This window comes from Brachypodium distachyon, chromosome 4 (genome assembly GCF_000005505.3).
Source record: "Brachypodium distachyon strain Bd21 chromosome 4, Brachypodium_distachyon_v3.0, whole genome shotgun sequence".
Classification (NCBI taxonomy): Eukaryota; Viridiplantae; Streptophyta; class Magnoliopsida; order Poales; family Poaceae; genus Brachypodium; species Brachypodium distachyon.
In genome coordinates this window covers 39323934-39333987 of record NC_016134.3, presented here as the reverse complement: position 1 = coordinate 39333987, position 10054 = coordinate 39323934, and the positions used below count along the sequence as shown (strand labels likewise).

At 42.6% G+C, this 10054-nt stretch overlaps 1 protein-coding gene across 2 annotated transcripts; it reads left to right on the top strand.

Annotated features, from left to right (window-relative positions):
- Nucleotides 1–418: 418 nt before the first annotated feature.
- On the top strand, nt 419–9412 carry LOC106866873 (ETHYLENE INSENSITIVE 3-like 3 protein). 2 transcript variants are annotated; one of them, XM_024462691.1, is made up of 6 exons: nt 419–2601; nt 2673–4958; nt 5578–7135; nt 7224–8726; nt 8808–8846; nt 9132–9412. In XM_024462691.1, the coding sequence occupies exon 1, from the start codon at nt 770–772 to the stop codon at nt 2594–2596; it is 1827 nt and encodes a 608-aa protein (XP_024318459.1). In that variant the 5' UTR covers nt 419–769; the 3' UTR covers nt 2597–2601; nt 2673–4958; nt 5578–7135; nt 7224–8726; nt 8808–8846; nt 9132–9412. The 2 variants fall into 2 exon arrangements, with proteins under 2 accessions (XP_024318459.1, XP_024318458.1); XM_024462690.1 differs by having other exon boundaries at nt 5578–8726.
- Nucleotides 9413–10054: the final 642 nt, after the last annotated feature.

Sequence of the window (10054 nt, the reverse complement as noted above, 5' to 3'; positions counted from 1 at the left end):
CGATCATTCTACGGCAAGATTATATGACTTGATTTACTTTTGCTGGTTCTACGTATGCATTGTCTGATTTCTGGCTTCAACTTGCATTCTTTGTTTCGCAAATCAGTTATAGATCCCTCGTTTCTTTTGTTCCATGGGACAATTTCGGACACCAAAATACCGAATTGCCGTTGTTTTCTGGGCACCCATTTCGGTTAGCATTTGGCATAAACCGAATTTCAAAACATCAAACGAACCGAACCGACGAGACCGTAAAGAACCGAATTCCGACCCCTAGGTCGAACCACTGGCGTAGCGGCTCAAAGAAGGAGGCCAAACTGTCCTGTATACACACACAGACCTACCCGGAGCTGCGGAGCAGAAAATCTGACGAAATACACGAGCGGAGGTCTCGTGATTGCTTTGTTCCTCTCCATGCTGGCCTTCAGTTGTGTTTCCTTTTTTTTTCCCTTTCCATCCATGATCCAATAAAAAAGAATCCCGCAGAACTCACAATTCCCCCGTCTTTCTTCCTCCTCTCGCCCATATTCTCCTGCACTGATTCCTTCCCAAATCCGTGCCATCCAAAATCTCGGTTGCCGCAGGTTGATTTCCCCTTCGATTCTCTCGCTCCCGACCGTTTCTCCTCCCATCGCCCCACGAACGGATTCCGCCCTTTAGATCCCCGTTTCATAATCTTCCCCAATTCGTAACTGAGGCAAAAATCAAGCTAGGGCGGCCGCCCTACCTTGCCCTACTGGGTCCTCTGCCCGTGGTACTAGCAGTTCTTATGGATCAGCTTGCTATGCTTGCGACGGAGTTTGGTGATTCGTCGGACTTTGAGGTTGATGGCATCACTGAGAATGATGTCAGCGACGAGGAGATTGAGCCGGAGGAGCTGGCCCGGCGAATGTGGAAGGACAGGGTCAGGCTCAGGAGGATCAAGGAGAGGCAGCAGAAACTAGCTTTGCAGCAGGCTGAATTGGAGAAGTCGAAGCCGAAGCCAATATCTGACCAGGCCATGCGAAAGAAGATGGCGAGGGCGCATGATGGGATTCTCAAATACATGCTCAAGTTGATGGAGGTGTGCAATGCCCGTGGGTTTGTATATGGAATCATCCCTGACAAAGGGAAGCCTGTAAGTGGTGCTTCGGATAATATTAGAGCTTGGTGGAAGGAGAAGGTGAAGTTTGATAAGAATGGCCCTGCAGCAATTGCGAAATATGATGCTGAGAACTTGGTGGCTGCTGATGCTCAGAGCACTGCGGTCAAGAATGACCACAGCTTGATGGATCTTCAAGATGCTACTCTGGGTTCACTTCTTTCATCATTGATGCAGCACTGTAGTCCTCCCCAGCGCAAATACCCATTGGAGAAAGGCACTCCACCCCCATGGTGGCCTTCAGGGGATGAAGAATGGTGGATTGCCTTGGGACTTCCAAGCGGACAAATTGCTCCTTACAAAAAACCGCATGATCTTAAGAAGGTTTGGAAGGTCGGTGTGCTGACATGTGTGATCAAGCACATGTCCCCCAACTTCGATAAGATCAGAAACCATGTACGCAAATCCAAATGCTTGCAGGATAAAATGACTGCGAAGGAGAGCTTGATTTGGTTGGGAGTCCTACAGAGAGAGGAAAGGCTTGTTCACAGCATTGGCAATAGTGTCTTAGCGATTACTTACAGCAGTGCTCCAGAGTACAGAAATGTTAATGGGAACACAAACAGCAGCAGTAATGAGTATGATGTTGATGGTTTTGAGGAGGCTCCTCTTTCTGCATCATCTAAAGATGACGAGCAGGATCTTCCTCCGGCTGCACAGTCCAGTGAGGAGCATGTCTCATTGAGAGGCAGAGAAAGGGCCAACACCAAACATCCTAACCAGGCTGTTCTGAAGGCAGGAGCAAAAGAACAACCAAACATAAAAAGAGCACGCCACAGTTCCACTGCTATTGAGCACGGGGTACAAAGAACTGATGATGCACCAGAAAATTCAAGAAATTTGATTCCTGATATGAACAGACTAGATCATGTAGAAATTCCTGGCATGTCTAACCAGATAATCAGTTTCACTCAGGTGGGTGTAACAAGTGAATCTTTACAACACAGAGGAGATCAAGGACATGTTTATCTTCCTGGTGGTGGGGCTAATAGCTTTGATAATGCCGAAGCTGCGAATGCTACTCCTGTAAGCATATACATGGGAGGCCAACCTGTACCATATGAAAGTAGTGATAATGCCAGGTCAAAGTCTGGAAATCCCTTTCCACTGGCTGATGATTCTGGTTTTAATAATTTGCCCAGTAGTTATAAGACACCTCTGAAACAATCACTACCATTATCTAGGATGGATCATCATGTCGTTCCCGCGGGTATCAGGGCACCTGCTGTCAACAGTCCTTATGGTGATCATGTAATTGATGGTGGAAACTCAACTTCCGTCCCTGGAGATATGCAGCACCTCATAGATTTTCCTTTCTACCCTGAGCAAGATAAGTTTGTTGGCAGTTCCTTTGAGGGGTTACCTTTGGACTATATCAGTATCAGCAGTCCGATCCCAGATATTGATGATTTTCTGCTGCATGATGATGATTTAATGGAATACCTGGGAACATAACATAGGTAATTTTTACACATCCATTTCTTTGTTGTTTTTCCCTCTTTGAAAATTTACATTTTCATTTCGTTTTCAGGTTAGGAAGGCCTCTTATGCCTTTTTTGGGTCATCCATTCTATCTCACCAGGATTACCAGCTTGACTTGAGTATGGAAGGCTAAACTTCTGATTCGTCTGCCGTGCTTCTTATTTGAGACCACCTGTAGCATGCTCAATGATACCTGACTTACATTCTTTTGAAATAATAATATCAAATGATGACCGTATCGTAAACTGAAAATGATGACTGGATCGTAATTGAAAAGGTGTACGTGGTATAAGTTTGAAATAGTAAATATTCCTGGGGGAAATCTGTAGTGACGAAGAGAAAATTCTTTGTAATTTTGGAATCTGTGAGATATTAATGCCATGCTCTCCTTTATTCTCTCATTCTCTCTCATTTTGCCTTCTACAGAAATGTTGAGGATTCAACATTATATTTGCAATCATGGAATGGAAAAAATACAAGTTGAAGAGATCCCTCTGTTTCTTATATTTTCATGTAGCACAATTAATTTAACTGCTGTCATTCATTTATGGTAGTTACAGCGTCAAACCTTTATTATATGGTGATACAAATTTTAACTAGCGTTGCAGATAAACTTTCGGAGATACCCTAATATACCACCACTCGAAATCTAGCACCAACACTGTAAAAAATAATAATTCAAGCACCAACACTCGAAATCTAGTGTCCTGTTAGTTTGGCATCTCCTTATATGGATATGGCTGAGGTAACCTTATTAGTATGTACTCTAGGTTGGTTGTTGACCTTCCAGTATGACTAAAGGTGCCTGGTGTTTGCTAAAATCAGTCACACCGATCTTCTGAGTAGTACTCCCTCTGATCCTAAATTCTTGACTCAAATTTGCCCAAATATGGATGCATCTATTCTTAAAAAGCGTCTACATACATGTAATATTTCGACAACAATTTAGGATCGGAGGGAGTATTATTTATAGAGGCGTGATTTCAGCACAGATTTCTAACCTAAGGCTAATTTGTGCTATTTATGTAGGCATGGTGTTGTATCCAGTGCTAAACAACACATTATGCTTGCAGACTGTCTCACACTCTAAATACAAAGATACCTTTATACTCATATTGGTTAATTTTTTACCCTGGCAATAGTTTCACCTTTCTTATGCTTGCATACTGTGGGTGCGGTTCACCAAAACAGAAAAAACAATCAATACAAAACACTTCCACATGCTTTCTTCTATTCCACTGCTCATTATTTTAGCTAGGCACTGTTATGCTTACCTGAGTTAGACCAAGGTACTCTCAAGTGATGGCTAACAGTGTCCTGAACCGATGCACTTTTACTGAAGTGCAATTATTTCGAGTTTTGACTTCATTGACGTTGACAATCTCAGTATATTTCTTTAGTACATGCTGCTGAAATTTTCATTTAGTATGCTTGCACTGATGAACCTGTTCTGTGAAGTCCCAATGTGCAATTACAGCTTCTTGCGATGTTGGTTATTTCAGTGTCATCATGCTAGCTAATTTTTTTTAGCTGCTCACTCCTGACCCATCTGGATTTGTTGATTGATCCTGAATGAATTGAAGATATAAGCTTCAACGCGTTCCTCGTTTGACGAACGATCGAACCATGCATCTTGCTCTGCCATCCTTCCATTTTCCCATCTCCTGTCGGCGAGACCTTGGTCATCAGGCAATGACGGTGCTGCTGCTTCCAGACGTTCCCAAGAGAGGTGCAGTGGTGGCACATGAGTTGAGGATAAGCTGCGATAGATGGGATGGCCACCATAGGAAGCCTTTCGTGGTGTGGCTGGAGCATGAGGGCATGGAGGCAGAGGTGCAGCGGTGGCACATGAGTTGAGGATAAGCTGCAATGAGCGCTTGCTGAATTTTCTCAAGGAGAGGCTTTGCTCATTGATTATTCCCTCCTGCTTATTGCTAAAAAAAAGTTGACCTAATGTTTGTGAGGTGCTTTTAGTTCCACTTCCTTCAGTTTTTTCTGGCTCATTTGTCGGCAACACTGAGTACAGCGGACCCACCGATGTCCATCCTGCCTCCTCCTGTCCGGCCACCGACCTTTTCTTGGACGGCTCCGCTACCACGATCGGCGCCAACGTGCTGGGCTTCTTGGGGATTGGCAACAGCGTGGTGTGGTGTGGCTTCTTAGATCACAGCACTGGCCGGCTTGCTGACGCCGTCCAGGTGCACTGGGGGCCCTGGAGGTGCACGTGCAGGGGTAGGAGCAGATCTGCAGCGCCGGCGCCTGAGGAAACGGATGTGCCATGACAGGGTGCTGGATGCGCTGCCGCTGTAGTACAGTTTACGAGCCATCAAGGAAGGTGTGTCAGCCAATAAATATATTAAAGAAGTTTCTGCAATTTACATAAACATGGATTGATCATAGGCTTGTTCTTGTGGTGTTTTTGTAATGCCCACGCTGCATATGGTATATCTTCTGATTTGAACCTGGAGACTAGGCAATTGCTAATCTGTACCATGGCACCATTGTGGGGGCATCCAACACTAGACTGATCAAGCACATATGTTTTGTGTTTGTTCATGAACAGGTGTGCCCAGATTTTGAGTGGCGTTCATATGCAAATTTTACCCTGGACAAATTTACGATTTGTGAGAAGCACATGATAAAATAAAATAGGTGTTAATTTGCTCTACTATAGAGCTTCAGAGTGCAGAAATGACATAACTACTTTGCTTCAAAATTGTTGTGGTAATCTCCATATGCAGCTAGCAATAGTGCACACCTCATATTTGTGGTGTCCTTTCCCCCCTTCAATATTTGCTAATGAGTTTACTTTTCTAATATTGTTTGTGGAGTGATCTCATTTTTCCTTTCTTTACTTTGTATGCTGCTGCGTCATGCTATAGGAGTAATTTTGTGGGCTTCTGATTAGTGCCTCATTCAAATTTGGTATGGCTCTTTGGCTTATGTGGTTACAGGTCAGCAGATCATTGTGTTGAGGAACGAGCAATTTGAGAAGCCTCTGTTCACCAACAGTGAGGTGAGGCCTTTGTCTACTGATCTTGGTTGGGTTTGTGAAAACATGGCTATGCCAGAACTGGTGAATCTAGCAATGAATTCTTACCTCCGAGGCTATTCTCCTTTTCTCGTCATGGTCTGAAAAATGCTAGATTTCCATTTTATCTTTAGTTACCCTTCCTATTTGTATGCTTGAAAGGAAGCAACAATAGAACAACCTGTGGAGAAAGCTGGTACCAGATGATTCTGGATTCAGGTCAGCAGATCATTGTGTTGATGTTAGTTTTCTCTGATTACTTCATGCACGTTCCTCCATGCTCTCGGATACGATCAATGCATGGATGATTTGATAGTTTCAGGTCAATATATATAAACGGTTTGTTAGTTATGTTTCGAAGGAAGCATGGTTTGATAGTTTGTTTAGTTTTCTCTAATTCACCTGCGTATAAAATATTTAGTTGGCATTGGTAACTATCTGTATATCTATCACTGAGCATATACTATTCCACTGCAACAAATATCACACTCCTGTAAACTTAAATGGCCATAAACCCATAATATGCTGCTACTTCGCCATTTTCAAGGCAGATTAGTAAATGTAAAGGGTGTGTTTAGATGCTAACCAAAACACACCTTGCCAATTTTTTGGCCATGACCAAAATTTTGGCTTTTGTTTGAATTGTAGCCAATAATTTGGCAAGCGAATGACTTCTTGCCAACTCTAGTTCATTTTTGTTGCCAATTTTGACCAACTCATGGGCCACCAAAACCTTCACCAATTTTTTGGCTAGCCAAATGTTGGCAAGAATTGGCAGGGCAAAAGTTGGCATAAACCAAACACACCCAAAGTTAGTTGTAATGACATACTATCAAATTTTCCAGGGTATGGCATTCCAAAATGTTGGAGAATATGCATTTACACAAAGGAGATAAATCACACTCTGTTCATGTATCCTCACTCAATGACCTTCAAGTCATGGAGATGGCTGATGAGTAAAGCATCAATAATGATACCATTACGCATTATCATGCGCTTCATGATGCCTAATGTGTGCAATATTTTTCTGTGGTCTCACTTTTTTTTTTAAGTTTTGGACGCAGTTAATTAGCATGCTAACTCTAATGTGGACATTTCCCAAAGTTTTTCTCTCTGTGAATCTGTTGCTTTCCGTGTTGTTACCATTTGTGCCATGTCGTTTCTTCTTGCAGCTATGGATAAATCTTGATATAGTTTGTGGTGGTCCTATCAAATTGGCATTGAACTAAACAAACCCAATAGATAACCAACTTAACTGTAGTAGGTTCTTTTATTTAAGCAATAGTACAATTATCTGAATCTTTCTGTATTTGTCTTCATTGAGATACAACTTAAGTTATGGGTTCAAAAGTATTTATTTTGTGTGTCAGGAGTCAGGACATCAGATCAATCTGATGTTTCATCATTTATTTCAGAACAATTGACATTTGAGTGGGTGTAGCCCAGAGTGAACTGACATGTCTAACATATCAGATGTACAAGTAAGATCTGATGTCCATCCTCTGTTCTAGAACAATTGGCACTTGAGTGGGTATAGTCCAGAGTCAACTGACATAGCGAACATATCAGATGTCCAAGTAAAATGTATGAGCATGTATTGGAGGGATGAACAGGCCTCCTGCACAGTGCCTAAATGGGCAAAAAAACAACCTGGATCTCAAGAAGGTGTGCAAGGTGTGACCTCAGCTTCTAGTTAGATTCATATGCAGCAGATTTGAGCTTTTCAAACGTTTCTTCTCTTTCCATCCACCATTATATTTTACAATGTATTACTCAGTTAACTCATGATGTTCTCCTTTTGTTAAAACTTCAATTTGAAACTGAGCATTTGAAGTTGTCTGGATACATTGCTTCAATATGCTCTTATCAAAGACCCTTTGTGTGTATCGATACACCTAATCCAATAATAACCCTCTGACTTGGACCAGATCTGCATTTCTTATTTCAAAGCTTAGAAAACTTAGTAACTTTGATTGTGACATGGACTAAAATAAGGGCATTTAAATTTGGAGTAGGTATTTGAAGTCGGTAAGTATGGAGTAGGTGTTTGAAGTTGAAACGACGTCGATAAACATTTTGCAAATAAATGTTTGGATATGTAGTAGCAGCCTGCAACTCTCTCACTTGGTATGTTATATTGTTATAAGTAAAATAAAGAAACATGTTGCTCTCTTGACTACTGAAGTTCTTTACTCAGTGTAACATTTGATGTAAACTGTTAGTAGCCTTTTCTTCGAAGATAATGCCATGCTGACTGTCAGAATAGTTTATTTCCCTCCTTAACTGAGTTAATGGGTTCAATAATAAAGGTTAGAGATGAAGCCTGACAATGATGGGTCTGATTGTTACTCTCTTTACAATTCAAACTGATGAAGTACATTAAGACTGACATATATTAGACACTTTTTGCTAGTTGTGCTGTTTGTATAGACATCAACAACACTTACTAGCAAAATTTGTGATCTGCCTGTTAAATTTATCAGATCTGTTTATAACACATGTATCTCACTAGCTAGGAGCATGTTTATTCTTGCATATATTCTACTGCTGTTATTTTATTGCAATCTTCAATCATCAGCTCGGTTTGGTTGTTTCCTTTCGTGTTAAAAGATTCAAGATTCATATCTCTTGGTATGAGAGTTGTTGGAACGAGCTTCTTGCGCACAAAGTGTCAGGAGCCAACACTCTTGGGGGGTCCTCTAGAATCCTAATCCCTTTGCAGCAGCTGCAGCCTGAAGCTCTATCACATGGCAGACCTACTACATGCTGTAGCGTTCAGTTGTCAGAGCCCAGAGCATCAAGATGAAAAGCTGTGTTCAGTAGTATATCAAGTTGTGAAACGGATGTCAGATTACTGTTTGACCTTTACCGGAGAATACTTTTCAGCTGCAGATGCATACACCTCTCTCTTCTTTTCTGCCATTTCTTTTGGAAAACAGGTTGACCCAAGGATGTGGTACAGACTCCAGACCAGAGGCAACAGTACAACACAATAAGTATGGGAGAAGCTAGTGTCAAATCCTTCCATGCAGAGCCTATTCACCTCCAATGATATACTCTGCTCATATCGAGGTGAGTCGCTTGTCAATTGCAATGATGCGATGTTGGGATCTATTCCTGATTTTTGTTTTGTTCCTTTGTTCCAACTGCTAGGCCAAGGCTTTCGACGCTTCTTTACATCTTGCCCTTCAGGTAAAGAAGTCCTCCGTTCTAGTACTCTGCTTATTCTCATGGTTTTCTCTGAATACTGATGACACCTGTGAAGACATTTTTTCTTCTTAAAACTGTCAAGACAGAACACAAACTTTCAAAATACACTTTGTTGACTCTGAAAGACCTTGAACAAAAACTGTAATAATCTCATCGAATTTTCTGTGTTTCTCATGCACCATACATGGTGTATTTTCTAGTAAGCTGACTTATTTTTTTTGTTCCCTCGGCGTCCGGCAATTCTCCAATCTGGGTCACATGTTGCAGCTTCAGGAACCGGCCTGGCCTGTAGATACGCGTGTAGCCGCGGCCACAGACCGAAGTCTCCGGCTGACATGAGCGGCGACGATTCAAAGTCTGCGAGGGCCATCTCTCCTGCGTTGCATCAGAGAGGGAGAATCGTTATAAAATACTCCACCAAGGCTAGCATCTCGAGATCGCCAGTGCCAAGATGTCATACGCACAGCACAAACTAAATTCCTGAGAATTCATTCGGTCCCGAGTTTTCTGATCGCACCGTTCCAAGCACTCATAATTAGGCGCAGGTCCACCAAGTGAAGGTGATGAGCATTCCATGCCAGTATAATAATTACTGTTAGAAATCAAACGTTTTTTTTGTTAACTCTCTGTTGCAAGAATCTCCTAAAAATCACATAGGATTGCGTATTGGCGTATTGCTAAGCTTAGGATCGCACTTCTTGAACAACTTTACTGAAAAGTTAAACTTCTATTAGAGATGACGATTGTTGTATGCTGATCCAGAGGCTTGAAAATGTACTGGTAGACCACAGATCTACGAAAATTCGAGTCAACTGCCGAATAGCTAGGTAGCCAGCCCAAAAGTAAAAGAGAGGCTCTCAGCCAGTTTGGAGCGGCAGCCATGGGAATGAGGTTGCGTCCACGTAACGTGGGGACTGGGGCTGGGGAGCGTTCATTCAACCAGCAGACTGATGGTTTCGGGAGGCGGGACGATGTACGTGCCTCGAGAGCGGCGACAGGCCAGAGAGCATTCACAAAAAAACTCGTTCTCTTTCTCTTCCGGCCCGCGGCTACGTGCTCCCCTCGCCTCGCTCCTCTGCTCAAGTTTTGGAGTTTTGGACAGGGGCGGCAGCGCGGCTGTTGCCGTGGCCCCGAGCGCCCGAGCTCGGTCAAAGCCAAAGTACTAGCAGCACGCATGCACCGTTTCGCAT